This window comes from Hyperoodon ampullatus (assembly GCF_949752795.1).
Source record: "Hyperoodon ampullatus genome assembly, chromosome: 19".
Classification (NCBI taxonomy): domain Eukaryota; kingdom Metazoa; phylum Chordata; class Mammalia; order Artiodactyla; family Ziphiidae; genus Hyperoodon; species Hyperoodon ampullatus.
In genome coordinates, this window is record NC_136932.1 from 38640604 (window position 1) to 38656851 (window position 16248).

Below are 16248 nucleotides of genomic sequence, written 5' to 3' on the forward strand. Positions count from 1 at the left end.
ATCAAGCTCCTTGAGGTTTTCAGCATCCAGGCAGTGGGGTATTCCCGGGAAAGACTCACTCCACTTGTAAAGGGCAGAGGTGGAGATGGCAGTGAGGCTCTGGTGGCTGGACCACACCCTTCGGGACTGGAAGGGGTAACAGGGGCTGGGCTCCTGGGCCTGGTTGTGCACGGAGGGCTTTGGGACTGGAAGCTCAGGAGGGGGGCCCATCCCAGGACTTGGGGCTCCTCACATGTGTGCTGTTCTTGGTCAGATCTGAGGCTCAGCTGACCTCAGCAAGCAGGAGCCCCTCTGTCGCCAGAAAACTAAGAAGTGGGGATTCTAGGGGCTGCCAGCCTCAAGTCCCCCTGGGCTGCTCACTGGTATTTCTGCTGCCTCTCCGTACTCTCTGCCTGGTGCTGGCGTAGAGCAGAGGGTGGCTGTCCTGCCAGATGACTTTGGCTGGGGGAGGGAAGAAGTTAAGAGGGGGACCTGGCCCCAATCCTCAGCACCTCAGCCTCTCCCCCTTCTCACCTTAGGCCTGGGGTGGGACATCTCTGGACTGGCGCATCAGCCTGCCACTGGCCTCTCCGTCTCTTCTACCTCTTCCTTGAGGGATGGAGAAGCCCCTGCCCCTCCTGCTCCGATCGAAGGCAGATCCTCCCTCAGCTAGCTGCAGTCTGCCCCCTCCCAGTCGTTGAGCCCAGCTCCACAGCTGAGGCCAGTGCGGGGTCAAAGAGCAGAGCTGGAGGGAAGAGAAGGGGGTGCTAGCCATTTCCATGCCCCTGCTCTATGGGGCCCCAGTTGCCTTCTCTCGCCTTCGCTTCACAATCCCGGTCTTTTCCCATCAGCCCCTCCCCCTCCTCCCACCCAGTGGCCACGCCAGCGCACCTATGCCCTCCCCTGACCCAAGACCACACTAGCCTCCCTCGACCCCAGCCCGTCCGCCTCTCACCTGTCCCCTCCCGCAGCACCAGGCTCCCCGATCCCTCCAGCCACCGGTAGCAGGGGAAGCCGAGGGGGGCGCCCTGGGGCGGCGTGCGCTGGAACCGGCGGCAGAACCAGGCTTCCGGGGCTAAGGGCCCGAGGGGGCAGGGCAGCGCCGGGGCGCCTTGTGCACATGCAGCAGCAGCACTGGGCCCACGTCCTGGCGGGGACGTCACCTCGAAGTCCTCCTCTTGGTGGTGGGGAGGGAGAAGGCTCATTGGGGATGGGGTGGGGGTTAGAGTGCGAGGGGGCCGGCCAGCACCGCACTCACCGCACCGCGGCTGGAGTCCTTCCCCAGGTCGTCCAGGCGCAGGGCCGGGCTCTCGCCCGCGGGTCCCACCAGGCTCACCGACACGTTGTCTCAGGTTCCCGAGCCCAGGAAGGAGCCGGTGGCCACACGCACCCTGTACTTGCGCCTGACCTGCAGTCGAGGGGTCCGAGGTGTCGCAGGGCACGAGGCGGGGTTGCGGGGATTGACAGCCGTCGGGGCGGGCGCTTCCGTGGGGACCCTTGTGCGCCAGGCTGGGGCCCCAGTGGCCTGTGCCTAACTGGCGTCTCCCCCGGCGCTGCGCGACCCCACGGCCCGCAGTCTAACCGCAGCTCCTTTCGCTGTGGCCTCGGCGGGCCTCCGCTTCTCCGCACCCGCGTCTGCTTTTGGCTCCTCCCGGTGACGCCGACCCCTCCCACCTCCTCTGCGCCGCCGCCGTCCACGCCCAGCCCTGGAGGGGGAGGTCCCGTAAACCACTCTCGGGAGCGGACCCTGAGCCACTACGTGTCCTCCCGTGCCAGCCTAGTCCTCTCTCCATTTCTGCGCCTGTGGCCTCCATCCCTACCCTCAGCGTTTTCTCGGTGGGGGCGTGATCTGTTCCCCATCCTCCCTGTGTAGTGGTCCAAGGCCTCTGGGAAGTCCAGCATGGATGGTGGAGAGAAGCAGGGGCGCACAAAGGTAGAGAGGAGGCTGGAAGAGGACCCGGCAATGAGGGAAGAAGGGACACAGGCTCAAGGCACTGCAAGGGTGGGACATGGAGCCCCTGCTTCCAGCCGGTCGAAGTACAATTTTCAAAAAATATTTAAGGGCCTCCCTGGTGGCGCAGTGGTTGAGAGTCCGCCTGCCGATGCAGGGGATACGGGTTCGTGCCCCGGTCTGGGAGGATCCCATATGCCGCGGAGCGGCTGGGCCCGTGAGCCATGGCTGCTGAGCCTGCGCATCCGGAGCCTGTGCTCCGCAACGGGAGAGGCCACAACAGTGAGAGGCCCGCGTACCACACACACAAAAAATATTTAAAACATGATTCATACAAATTAGAATGAACATAAGTCAAAGTCGAATGACTGCAGTCATTCAACTCAGCAAGGTGGTAATGCCGGTTCCAAGAACAGTTGAGGAGCTGCTCTTTGTAGGCAATTTTATAAAGGATGTTAGGATAGAATTGCTAGCTAATGTTCCACACGGCAATAAACTACCACCTTTGGGGTTATCTTTTTTTTACTGAACAGAAATCATTTGCGTCTCTACTAGACGCAAGTTACATGAACTTCACATAGACTGAGGTCTTTATTAACAATAAATAGCAAAATCAAGCAATGATATATTCTTCTAGAAAACTAAATATCCTTGAAAGGACAGGCAGTTGTCCTCTTGGTCAGTTTGGGATATTTTTTTCTTAATAAGGCTGTTCTGTGAGTATATCAGGCAATCAAATAGCTGTCTTGGGCTTCCCTGGTGGCGCAGTGGTTGAGAGTCCGCCTGCTGATGCAGGGGACATGGGTTCGTGCCGCGGTCCGGGAAGATCCCACATGCCGTGGAGTGGCTGGGCCCGTGAGCCATGGCCGCTGAGCCTGCGTGTCTGAAGCCTGTGCTCCGCAATGGGAGAGGCCACAGCAGTGAGAGGCCCGCGTACCGCAAAAAAAAAAAAGAAAAAATAGATGTCTTTTCCTTGGATTCCTTTCTCTCTCTCTTGCTCTCAATTTAAAGTCCCCACTCCCTTAGCTTTTGTTTTTGTTTGTTTGTTTGTTTTTAACCATAAGAAGGATCATACCATGCTAATCATTTTGTGACTCATTTTCCACCTACATAACAGTACATCATGGATTTTTTTTCCATGTCAGCATTTAAGGATGACTTTATTACCAGTTACATTATTTTTCTTAGTAGGATTATTTCCTAAAGTTCTAAAACTTTCTTTCCCATTATAAGTAATATTGCATAGAACATCGTAAACATTGTAAACATTATTGTAAACGTTAGATTTTAAAGTTTGATTGAGACTTCCAAGAGTTCTCCTCAAACCTACATTGTCACACTGTTTTGCCAGGGCCCTGTGGCTTCACACACTTGACCCTTGACCATTCACATTCTCACCATGGGTTACTTGTCTTCAATTTTTATGCCTGGGGCTTCCCTCGTGGCGCAGCGGTTAAGAATCTGCCTGCTACTGCAGGGGACACAGGTTCGATCCCTGGTCCATGAAGATCCCACACGCCACAACTACTGAGCTTGTGCTCTGAGCCCACGAGCCACAGCTACTGAAGCCCGCGCACCTAGAGCCTGTGCTCCGCAACAAGAGAAGCCACCGCAAGGAGAAGCCCGTGCACCGCAATGAAAAGTAGCCCCTGCTCGCAGCAACTAGAGGAAGCCCACATGCAGCAACAAAGACCCAAGGCAGCCCCCCCAAAAAATAAATAAATTAAAAATTAATTTGTTTATTTGGCTGTACTGGGTCTCAGTTGCGGCACATGGGATCTTCAGTTGCGGCATGCAAGATCTAGTTCCCTGACCAGGGATCGAACCCAGGCCCACTGCATTGGGAACGTGGAGTCTTACCACTGGACCATCAGGGAAGTCCCTTAACCCTTTTTTTAATCCCTCAAGGCACACAGTTTCTTTTCCATAAACTCCTTTATTGCTTCAGTTTGCAGGAATTGTTTTAAATCAAAGAAGTTTGACAGCTATATATCTCTGAATCATTTCAGGTTACACTGAATCTCAATAAAGAATGAACAGTTCCAGTGCTGCGTGCTGGGCGTCGTTGCCCTTTCTGAAGTGTTGTTCTGTTTATTTCAGTGGCCATGTTTGTGCGGTTATTCAAATATATATTGCATCTGTTTGCAGTGTTTTATAAAAATTAGAGAAACTGAAAAACCAAAGCTCTGCTGCCTGCAATATGAGACAAATGGAAATCACCAGGTGAATTCAAGGGGACACATTTTTGGCTTTATTGGATGCTCATTGAGTCAGAACAAGAAAAAAGAAAAACAGAATTAAAAAATGTGTATGAAATGTTGGAATTCTGCCACTGAGAATTGAATCTAGAAGGCAATCTATGATTAATGATATATTGCCTAAGTCTCGGGAAATGGAAACTGTTTTATAATATGCAAGGCTCCTGTCTAACTTTGGGGTATATTTTTATTTTTTATTTTATTTATTTATTTTTTACTGCATTGGGTCTTTGTTGGTGCGCGTGGGCTTTCTCTAGTTGCGGCGAGCGGGGGCTACTCTTCGTTGCAGTGCGTGGGCTTCTCATTGCGGTGGCTACTCTTGTTGTGAAGCATGGGCTCTAGCATGTGGGCTCCCGTAATTGTAGCACACGGGCTTAGTTGCTCCACCGCATATGGGCTCTTCCCGGACCAGGGCTCGAACCTGTGTCCCCTGCATTGGCAGGCGGTTTCTTAACCACCGAGCCACAGGGGAAGTCCTGGGGTATGTTTTTTTTTAGAAAGCATATGTGGGCACTGCCTGCAAGTCCCCAGCAGTAGGTCTTCCTTCTGCCCTGCTTCCCATGGCCCTTTCTCAGTGGGTTGTTCATTTTCAAGTTGGGACCATAGGTCACCATCAACCTCTCGAGCAGTTTTCAGGCGGGCCACACCTTGTGCTGCTGGACAGTCTGGAAGAGGGCTGCCCTTGAGCCGCATGACCAGTAGGTCCAATCAGTTGTGGTCAGTGGGATCGGGGGCAGGACTGTGTTCCCCCTATGGTACCTTTCCAGGGGGCTGTGGGTGTGCAGGCACTTTGAGGCTTGGAGTCTTCAAAAGGCATAGTGGTGCCGTCCAATGAGCTTTTATTCTCTGGGGTTTTTTTTGTTTCTGTTTTGCGGTGTATCGGGGATGAGTTACACCAGACCCAGCAGGGGCATATGGGGGCCTGGTTTTCTGGGGAGTCCTTTTCTCTGGGTGGCAGGTAGCCTAGAGCTATGGGGTCAAAGGGATGTCATGTGGGGCCCTTTTCCCCAGGGGATTTAGATGGAGACGCTGTTCTCGATGTTGGGAGGGTCCAGGTAGGTGTAGGGCAGCTCCAGGTCCTGGTTTCGCTCCTGGATGTCTCGCGAGATCTGAGCCAGGCGGCTCTGGAAGGCCGCGATGCTCCAGCACGGGGCTGCCTCCGTGAAGTGCTCGTCCGGGTAGGTGCCCAGGGGCCGCTGGGAACCAAACACAAGGCTGGGTGAAGGGGCTGCTTTGCAGCCGGGACCCGCCTTAGCCATCCACCCTGGGGGACCTGAAGCAGCCTACAACTGAGCCTCATCCGTGCCCCCTCCCCCTGAACAGTGATGAGTACTGCAGGCAGCTCTCGGGGATGAAAGCTCAAGTCAGAGTTTTAAAGGGGGCGGCCTCACTGCAACATATCACACGTTGCCCTTGCAGCTAAGGGTGACTCTGCATCATCTCATTTGGCCATTTGACCCTCCTTGTGAGATGTCCAATGCCCTTGTGTCCCCCTGGGAAGACTCACCGGGGTCTGATGGCACAGTGGGGTGTGGGTCTGGGAGGGTAAACAGTGTCGCCTCCCTTACCCCAGGGCTGGCCTGGTCTGGTTCCCAGCCCCACACTCACTCTGTCTCCAGGCTCCTTGCTCAGCACCCAGAGGGCAATGATGACATCACATGTGGCATTGACTGGTGGGAGGGTGGCTATGAACCCCTCCGGGCTTGCCTGGCCTTTAGAGGTGGGCGGTGGCAGCTGCATGGTAGGTGGCAGGTTGGGCATCCAGGCACTGAAGTCAAACTGAAGGCCGAGAGGGCGGAGTGAGGCTAGGAGCCCGGCCCCCTCTGTCCTGCCACCCTGGCATTGACCCTTCTCACCTGCCCTGTACCGACAGCGGAATGCTTGGCCGAGCAGGTGAATATCACCATGGTGATGTACTGTATCAGGGCTTCCCGTGTCCCCAGGGAGGAGGGTACACCTGCAGGGAGAGCTGGGCTGGGAACGGGGCTACCAGGGTCCTGAGGACAATGCCGCAGAGGCCCGAGGGTAGGACCTAAGAACGGAGGTCCCCCTACCTGAGCTCTCCCGGCCTAGGAAGCCCTCGGAGAAGATCTCCCACACCCAGGCCTGGAGTTCACTGTCATCGCGGACAGACTCATCACTCAGGTAGTAGATGCCGATCATTTCGGAGACAAAGCTGCAAGGTGCACGGGGTTCCATCCCAGCTGTGAACCCCGACCCTCTCTGAGGAGCGCCCCCACCTGGTCCCAGTGCTATTAATGTCCGGCCCTCCTCCTGGTGGACGACTCCCTGGGCCTTCCTTCTCCTTCCCAGTCTTCCTTTCTGTCCCCCAAGGCCCCAGCTCTCTGGGGCTGGCCCCCTCACCATTCCACTGCACCCCAGACCTGCATCCCATCATCCCGGTAGTAGTAGTCCGGGATGTCTTCAACCCCTCGGGCCCGGATATCCTCAGGCAGACACAGGACGGAATAGTTCAGCTGTTCCATGTACCTCTGTATCAGCTCAGAGAAACCTTCAATGCCAAGGCCTGTGGACTGGGAAATGGGACTCCTGGGTACCACAACCCTTGCCCCAGAAGCAGGAGGTAACAGTGGTTGGGGAGACAGGGCCACTCCCACCCCAAGACCCCAGATTCTTTTTTTTTTTTTTTTTGGCGGTACACGGGCCTCTCACTGTTGTGGCCTCTCCCGTTGCAGAGCACAGGCTCCGGACGCGCAGGCTCAGCGGCCATGGCTCACGGGCCCAGCCATTCCGCGGCATGTGGGATCCTACCGGACCGGGGCATGAACCCGTGTCCCCTGCAACGGCGGGCGGACTCTCAACCACTGTGCCACCAGGGAAGCCCAAGTCCCCAGATTCTTTACACGGAAGGAATATCCCATCCCCACCCTCCCTAAAGCAGTCTTTACCTTGTCCACCACCTTTCCGGGGGCAATAAGTAGCTCACGGGCCAGCGTGTTGATGTGCAGGGTGTACCGTGTGTGCGGGATCAGAAGCTGTAAGGGCCAGAGAAGGCAGAGCTGGGCGAAGCCTGGGTCTCTGTGGTCCCAGACCTCCCCCCATAGAGGAACCCAGTCCTGTCAATCACGCATGGAAAGAGATGACAGGGACAAGGGGGGCAGCCTGGGATAGGGATCAGGGCTCCAGGCCCAGTGATGGGGGCTAAGGTCCACCAGCATCCTGTTCTGTGACCTTGAGCATGTGCCTTCCTCTCTCTGGGCACCAGATCACTGGGCAGATGAGAGGGCTGATCTGGATAGCACTATCCAGCTCTGGCCTCATGTGATTTCCTAACCCCAGGCAGGCAAAGCACCATGATAACCAGGGCCTGCGGGCCTGGCAATGTGAAATGGTCCCCTAGAGACCACGTCTGAGTGCCAGGCCCTGGGAGCTGTAGATTGTCGGAAAGAATCAGCCTGGATTGAAGAGGACAGAGTCGGGCCTGCATCCAGGGTCCAGGAGACTGTCTAAGGAAGAATCAGAAAATGTGAGCAGCTGTGGACCCCTCATCTTCACAGAGGAGATGCTCCAGGTCCCTGGAGGAAATGAATCTGGGCCATCTGAAGGCTTAGCAGAACCCACCTTAGAGACACGGGTCTCCCTCCCAGGGCTCCCCACCCTGCAGCTATCTGCAAAAAACCTGTTGGTCAAAGCCATGTTCACGCTTTGGCATCTGTCAGCCCCAGGTCTCTCCTTTCCTAGGAGCTGGGCTTCTGTGATGGCTGTTGTCTTGAGCTCCCCTAAGAAGAGAATCTCTCTGGGGCATAGCCTGATCTCACATGCGGTCCTCTCCCTTGTGCCTGTCCCCATCACCTCACCCCAGCTCAGGGCCTGCTGCAAAGCAGCCTCTCAGGGGAATTGTGCAGGGAGATGCTGCTGAGGCAGAATGGGGGCTCAGCATCTCAGCCTGGAAGGACAAGGCCACGTGGGGACAGGCGGCATAGAACCCCGAAGGGCAGGCCAAGGTGCAGGGACCTGCAGGCTTGGGGCACAGTCTGGGTCATCTTGCTGGGCCACTGACCTTGAAGAGTGGGTGGCAGTGAGGCAGCTGGCGCAGCGTAGCCAGGGTGAAGACCTCGGTCACCAGGTGTACCTGTAACAGGTGTGTGAGGGCCTCGTGGATGGAGAACTCGGCATTGCGCACCCACGTCTTGGCCAGCAGCCAGTCCCACTTGTCGTCGCTGGGCAGGAAGATGGGGCTGTCGGGCCCAGGGGTCTGGCTGAGCTATAGGAGAGGCCAGTGGGGAGAGGCAGCTTTGAGTGTCTGCCAACCATTTAGTCAGACCTCTCCCTGCCCCTGCCCTGTCGCCTGCCCAGCTGCTGACCTGGATGGCGAGGGGCAGCAGGGGCCCACACCCTGGGCGCTGGTATAGCAGGGTCATCGGGGCCGTGGAGAACTGAGGCCTCCCATTAATGACATTGGTGCGGATGCCAGAGAGGATGCCGTGATCCACCAGGAACAAGGACCCTTTCTGTGGGAGAGAGAAGGGGAGCCAGGGCTACCATCTGGCTTTCTAAAGGCAGAAGGTGGGGAGTATGGGGGTGGGGAGAGGATTCAGGGCCAGGAGACTGTGCACGGGAGAGGGTGTTCTTGGCACGTAGCACACAGTAGGTCCTTAACAAATGTGAGTGTTGTTCCTCTCCAGTAGGGGATGGGCCCAAAGCACTGAGATGGGGGTGCGCAGAGCCAGGACTCCTGTGCCCCTCACCTCCAGCTCAGCCTGCAGACTCGTCCCGGGGCCCAACACTGGGGCCACCATGGCATCAGTGACAGGGAAGTTCTTTGGGAGGTGGCGACAGCGGCGGATCAGGACTGGGTTGAGGCCATTCAGGAACTGGTAGGCGAAGAAGGCATCCTCCTGCCAGTGCTCAAACACGTACTCTGCAGGGGGGCAGGGGAGATGGGACCAGTCACCCCAGCGCCCAGGGGTCTCCCCCTGAGCGCCATTGTGGAGTTTCTCCTGCATCCATCCTGTGCTCCCCTCTCTTCTCATGCAGTACTTCTCAGGATGACCTCCTCTGACCCCTTGGCTTCAGTTCACCAAACAGCAAATCTCAGTCCCCAGCCCACCAGTCCCACCATCTACTTGCCATCTCCAACCCCATGACTCAAACACATAATGTCGGAGGCCTGCTCTAGCCCAGTCCCCACCACATTGCCTGGCAGACCAGGAATGGCACCTTCATCCACTGGATTGCAGGTGGCAGAGCCCGGAGTCCTCTCAGCAGCTCCCCCTGTCCTCCGCCCATCAGGTCCCACTGATTCTCCATCCTCAGTAGCTCTTGGTCCACACGCCCACTCCACCTCTGCTGTCACTGCCTCGCTGAGGATTCCATCCTCTACTGACCACAGCCAGAGCCTCCTAACTGGTCCTCCTGCTTCCACGCCTGTCCCCTAACAGCCCATTCCCCACGGCACATCTGGCCACAGTACTCCCCAGCTGGCAGCTGGTTGAAGCTCCCACTGCACTTAGGAAAGGCCCGAGCTCCTGCCACGGCCTCCACAGTCCTGCACGGCCCAGGGCCCATGCACCTCTCCTGCTTCGCCTCCTGTCTTCCTGCCCTGGCTCAATCCCCTTTGGCCACAGCAGCATCTTTCCCCTCAAAGGTCTCCACTCCTTCCATCTTCAGGGCCTTTACATGCACCGGACCGCCCCCACCCCGAATCTGAAGCACTCTCTGCCCTCACACACCGTGCCTGGAGCTGTTGACACCTGCCCAACTTTGAGGTCTCAGCATAAAAGTCACCTCTGGGGCCTCCCTGGTGGCGCAGTGGTTGAGAGTCCGCCTGCCGATGCAGGGGATACGGGTTCGTGCCCCGGTCTGGGAGGATCCCATATGCCGCGGAGCGGCTGGGCCCGTGAGCCATGGCTGCTGAGCCTGCGCATCCGGAGCCTGTGCTCCGCAACGGGAGAGGCCACAACAGTGAGAGGCCCGCATACCACAAAAAAAAAAAAAAAAAAAAAAAAAAAAAAAAAAAAAAGTCACCTCTGTAGAGAGTTCCCTAGCTGGACTAGGCCAGGTCCCCCTTTTACACACTCTCACTGGAGCTGATGCACAGGTTTCATAAGTGAAACTCATTATTTGCCTTTGAGCCTAATGTCAATGTCCACTTGTCTGCTCAACTGGGAGCCCTGTGGGGACAAGGACTGTGTCCACAGCCCCTAAGCAAGTGTCTCATGTGTAGTAGCCCAACAAGTGTCTGATGGATACAAGGCATTAGAAGGTCAGAGATGCCCCCACTACACATCCTTTTCTGTGTCTGAGGAGAAAGTAAGGTCTAGTGAGAGTCAGGGGCCTGCCCAGGGTCACACAGTGAACTGGCGCTTGGTTTTCTGAGATTCCTGGCAGCCAGGAGAGCTGATACCCCCGGGAAGAGGTCTGGAGCCCCGGCTGGAGCTCCTTACCCACGGCTGGGGTCTTCCGGAAGTTGAACACACTTCTCATCTCCTCCAGACTCTTCCAGAGCCCCTTTCGGTCCAGCAGCCCTTTGAGTTTCAGATCTGCCAACCTGCCAGAAGATGTGAAGGGTGGGGAGAGGGAGGCAAGAGGCCCTGGGAGACCCGCCCACGTTGGCTAAGCTTATCCCTCCTGGGGTCCTGAGCCAGCCTCCGGGGCCGAGGTAGTCACTGCCCCTGAGGTCATCCTCACCTTGTTGGAATAGGTGGTGAGCAGAGGCCGTGCCCTGGGCGGGGCCGTGTGACCCACATCCCTTATGGTGGGGGAGCTGAGTGGGGGAGGGCAGAAGGCAGGGGTACCAGTACATCTGAGGCCCAGGGGCAGGAGAGGGTGGGCATCCTCACATTGAGCTGCCTCGCAGGTAGAAGGTGATGTTCTTTGCCAGAGAGTATTTGATGTTCAGGTCCAGGTTTTTTACGGTCTCCTCATTGAAGCAGTGAGGCCAGCCTGGGATGTAAGTCTTCCAGCTGGAGGGAGGAGCAGGAAGGCAGTCAGCAAGAAGCCTCAGGGAAACCACTGACTAGGGAGAGGGAGTGGCAGAGCCCTTGGAGGCCCTGGTCAGGGCCAGCCCCCTTCCACAAGCAGGGGTCTTCTCAGGTCTGCCCTTCCCCTCCACCCTCAAGGCCGCAGGGAGAGCTGCCATGTTCCCACAGCCATGTTCTCCCCTGGTCAGTTGATTGGTCCAGGGTTGGACACCTGGCCAGAGCAAGGCCAATCAGAATCCTTCCCAGGGAATTGGAGATTGGGGCTGGACCAGAGGTCATCTCTCTCTGGATATCTGGGTTATAGCATGTAAACACCAGGACTGGGAGACTTCCCTGGTGGCGAAGTGGTGAAGAGTCTGTGCTTCCAATGCAAGGGGCCCAGGTTCCATCCCTGGTCAGGGAACTAGATCCCATGTGTGTGCCGCAGCTAAGAGTTTACCTGCCGCAACTAAGAAGACTGCCTGCCGCAACTAAGACCGGGTGCAACCAAATAAATAAATAAATTTTAAAAAATAATTAAAAATAAAGGAGTTGCTATATTAAAAAAAGGCCCTTTTCCACTGTGTGGACTGGGAACCAAAGAAAGCTGTTCTGCAGGGAGAGAGGAAAGTGAAGCCAGAGAGAGAAGCATCTAGGGGGCTCCAGAGACGGGGGAGAGTTACCCTGGCTTCTGGCCTGTAAGATCTGGCTACGCTTCCAGCCCTCACTTCTGTGACCTGTTGATGCATTCCCATTTTTTCTGTCTGCTAGCTGGAGTCTGTTACTGTTCTTGCAACCACAAAATTCCTGACTAACACAGATGCATCACAGAGGGGAGGTTGTCCTGAAGGTGGGAACACAGGAAGGCGTCAGTTGCCTTTGGCAGGCATCCCATGGAGAGACACTTCAGCCTCCAAAGCTTGGGGGAGCCCAGAAATGTACTCTGGCCTGGCCTAAAGAGATTTAGCATCTCTAAATCCCTTTATCCAGCAAGCAACACAGTCTGAAGACCTTTAGGTGAAATGGTAAAATCATGTCCCTGCAAAGCTGAGGACCCCCAGCCAGTCGTCCTCTCATTCCCTCCCTCATTCATTCTTTGGTTCATTCTGTCATTGCCTTTGGGTCTGGAGAGGCAACTTCAGAGAACAATTTGCAGTTAAAGTACACTGCCACCAGGTGGTGGCCAAACCCTGCTTCTCAAACTTTAATGCACAAAAACTTAGTTCCCCCAGGGATCTTGGTAGAATGCAGATTCTCATCAAGTAGGTTTGGGGTGCGTGGCCCAAGACCCTACATTTCTAACAAGCTCCCAGGTGATGCCGACCCTGTGGATGTGAGACCTCACTCTGAGTATTGATCATTGGTTCTTCCTAATGACACAAATCAGCCTGGTATTCTTAGTTCCTTTTGCAGAAGAAAATAAGGATCAAAAATGTTAACTAATTTGCTTAAGATTTCACAGCTCCTTTCGGCAGGGCCTAGGCTGGCCTTGTGTCTCCTGACTCCTGCGTCCTTGTTTTGCCAAGAAAGGAAGAAAGGCCACTCCACAGACACAGCTCCCTCCATCTGTTCCCTCACCTGGGGCTGCTGTTGGCAGATTATCTCCGGGATGTAATTCACAACACACGTGGAATCACCAGGAGCCAAACAAGCCTGCAGCTGCTGCGCCCCCAGAGACCTAACGCGCAAGCCTGCAGCCCGCGCTTCAGACAGCAGCCCAGTTGGCCAGACCATGACCTTTTGAACATTTGCTTCCGAGTGTGGTCCCTGGCTTTCTGCCTTAGGAGACCTCGCCAGCGACCCAGAAAGACTCCAGCAAGAGTGAGGCATTTAAAAGCAGTGGGTTTCGGGGGCCTCCCTGGTGGCGCAGCGGTTGAGAGTCCACCTGCTGATGCAGGGGACACGGGTTCGTGCCCTCTCCGCAGAGTGGCTGGGCAGCATGAGCCATGGCAGCTGATCCTGTGTGTCCGGAGCCTGTGCTCCGCAACGGAAGAGGCCACAACAGGGAGAGGCCCGCGTACCGCAAAAAAAATAAATAAATAAATAAAATAAAAGCAGTGGGTTTCAAACTTTAGTGGGCATGAGTCATCTGGAAGGCTTGTTAAAACAATATTGCTAGCGGAACTTCCCTGGTGGCTTGGGTTTGATCCCCGGTCAGGCGCAGCCAAAACAAACAAACAAACAAAAAAAACCCCAATATTGCTAGCAACAAGGATTTACTGTTATCGCACAGGGAATTATATATCCAGTGTCAACTACAATTTGGCACTTGCCATCCTCCTCTACAAGGACTAAATCATGTGTTGCTGCAGTTGCTGACTTTCAACTCCCAAAGGAGTTCAGGGTGGAGGGCAAAAATGAGGCATTCTGTGCTCTGGGAAAAAACGGGCAGAACAGGTTTTCAGACAGATATGATTTTATGCGCCCAAATCTTGTATCTTCTCATATCCAGAAAAGCACTAAAATCCTTCATGGTGACGACTGCTCTTCATGACTAGCAGAAACCTTCTGCCAAAGAAAATATGTGCTCGATTGCAAGTGCTCCGCCTTCATCAAAATCACATACGTACTGACTTTCCCCACTACCTCTGTGGAGCAGTTTCTCAGAGATCTCTGAGATGCCGTCTCCTGGGCTGTAGCCCTCATTTTGCCCCAAATAAAACTTAACCCACAACTGTCATGTTGTGCATTTTTATTAAGCTGACACCAGTATCTTGTAATAACGTATAGTGGAATATAATTTGCAAATAAACAAAAAACCCAAATCACGCTGCTGTACACCTGAAATGGACACAACATTGTAAATCAACTAGACTTCAGTTAAAAACACCAACACCCCTCACCCTCAATATCTGATTCGGTAGCTATGAGGTGGGTCTGAGAAACTGTATTTCTAACGAGTTCCTGGAGATGCTGTGATTGGAAAGGACAGAGGACCAGGCAGGGACTTCAGGCTGCGTCAACACCAGCAGAACGAGGCTGACCCTCATCCACTCGGCAACCCGCCCCCCACCTCGGTAGCCCCCTCCTCACCTGTACGTCTCCCGCCTGGCTTGCAGCTCCTCCTGTCGCTGCTGCTGGAGGGTGGGGTGGTGGTCCTCCCAGGAGATCTTCGCTGTGGGAGCAGCGGAGGTGGGAAGGGCAGAGAAAGCCCCCTGACCTCCGGCCCCAGCCGCTCTCCCCTCCACTCCAGCCACCCCTTACCAGATCCCCTGCCTCCATAAGTAGTTTCTCCCACACCAGACTGCCACCCCTCCATCCCCCAAACTCCCCAGCTCCCCTCCCCTGTCCCTCCCCCTCGGCCACACCGGCTCACCTCTCTACACCCCTTGCCCTTCCCCCCAACACACCAGCCCCCTCCTCCCTCCTGTGTCCCCCTCACCTGTCCCCTCCCGCAGCACCAGGCTCCCCTGGTCCTCCAGCCACTGGTAGCAGGGGAAGCGGAGGGGGTCGCCCTGGGGTGGCGTGAGCTGGAACCAGCGGCAGAACCAGGCGTCCGAGGCCAGGGGCCAGAAGGGACGGAGGAGCGCGGGGGGAGTCTTGTGCACGCGCAGCAGCAGCACCCGGCCCACGTCCTGGGGGCACGTCACCTCGAAGTCCTCCTCCTGGGGGGCGTGTTTAGTATCCTAGAGCACCGTCTCTCCTGCCCCTTCCTCCGCCGCCCCCCACCCCCACCCCACACTCACAGCGCCCGCGGTGAACTCTTTGCCGAAATGGTCCAGGGGCAGTGGCAGGGTCTCTCCTTCGGTCCCCACGATGATGACAGACATTTTGTCCCACGTGCCAGCCCCGAAGGCCTCCCCAGTGGATACCCTCACCCTGAACTCAGCCATGGTGACAGCTGGAGTCTGGCTCTCTCCTGCTCATCCGACGCAACTGCACAGCCCAGACGCTCACCCCCAGGGACAGGCACCGCCCCACCCTGGCCAGGCCTTGTGGAGGCAACTCTGAGTTCCCACGGGGCCCATCACCACCCCCAAAAGCAAGCACTGGCTCGGGGCAGAGAGGGCGTGGCTGAGGCAGGAAGGGAGGGATGCAGATGGGGGTTGGGGTGCTCTGGGACGTGAGGGACTGGGCGTCCTGAGGTTTGGGAAACAGAACATTTCAGTGATGGGTGGGGCAGGAGGGAGTTGGGATCCAGTGGAGTTCATGGGTTCATTTGTCCCCCTCTTAGTTTCTTTGCCTCCTTAGCCTTTTAAAGCCTATGCAGGACCAACTCCCCACTTTCTACAAGTCTTCTTGGTCTGCCTTCATTATTTTATTTGATTCATGAATAATTTTGAGAACCTGCTCTGTGCCAGGTATTATGTTGGGTGCTGTGAGTATGGCCCCAGGCAAGGCCCAGTCTTTGCCCTTTTGCAGGTTAAAACTCAAGTGTGGGGACTTCCCTGGTGGCACAGTGGTTAAGAATCCGCCTGCCAATGCAGGGGACACAGGTTTGAGCCCTGGTCCGGGAAGATCCCACATGACACGGAGCAACTAAGCCCATGAGCCACAGCTACTGAGCCTGTGCTCTAGAGCCCATGAGCCACAACTACTGAAGCCCGCGTGCCTAGAGCCCGTGTTCCACAACAAGAGAAGCCACCGCAATGAGAAGCCTGTGCACCACAGCTACTGAGCAACTAAGCCCGTGCACCACAGCTACTGAGCCTGCGCTTTAGAGCCCGTGAACCACAACTACTGAAGCCCGAATGCCTAGAGCCTGTGCTCCACAACAAGAGAAGCCATCGCAATGAAGAGTAGCCGCTGCTCGCCGCAATGAGCGAAAGCCTGTGCACAGCAACGGAGACCCAGTGCAGCCAAAAATAAATAAATAAATTTATTTTTTTTAAAAATTGGGGGATGAGGTGATGGTGGAGGCTCTGGCCCCATTCCCTGGATGGCCCCAAGTATGTTGGCAGTCAAGTACCCACCCCCCCGCCCCGCCTCGACCCTCACCCTCTGGTAAGACTGGAAGGTGTCTCTCTAGAGGAACGGACCAGCCCAAGTGTCATGTGGGGTTCCCCAATGAAATGGCTCTGCCAATTAAGCTCACCAGTTGATAAGTCCTGTTCACACAGTTTCCAATCAGTTTTTCTTGCCTCATTCTTAAAAACGAATGAATGGCCAAGGATGACCCGACCTTCAAGGAAGGCTT

The 16248-nt window shown here is 55.8% G+C and overlaps 1 protein-coding gene across 3 annotated transcripts; it reads right to left on the minus strand.

Moving 5' to 3' along the window:
* Positions 1-5020: 5020 nt before the first annotated feature.
* ALOX15B (arachidonate 15-lipoxygenase type B) lies at positions 5021-14944 on the minus strand (the record flags this gene model as incomplete). Of its 3 annotated transcripts, XM_079724677.1 has the most annotated exons (14): positions 5021-5384; positions 5797-5967; positions 6045-6145; positions 6243-6364; positions 6553-6722; positions 7098-7184; positions 8210-8413; positions 8514-8660; positions 8898-9070; positions 10596-10699; positions 10992-11114; positions 14145-14226; positions 14494-14716; positions 14798-14944. In XM_079724677.1, the coding sequence occupies 14 exons, from the start codon at positions 14942-14944 to the stop codon at positions 5205-5207; spliced, it is 2034 nt and encodes a 677-aa protein (XP_079580803.1). In that variant the 3' UTR covers positions 5021-5204. The 3 variants fall into 3 exon arrangements, with proteins under 3 accessions (XP_079580803.1, XP_079580804.1, XP_079580805.1); XM_079724678.1 differs by lacking the exon at positions 7098-7184; XM_079724679.1 differs by lacking the exons at positions 6243-6364; positions 7098-7184 and having other exon boundaries at positions 6566-6722.
* Positions 14945-16248: the final 1304 nt, after the last annotated feature.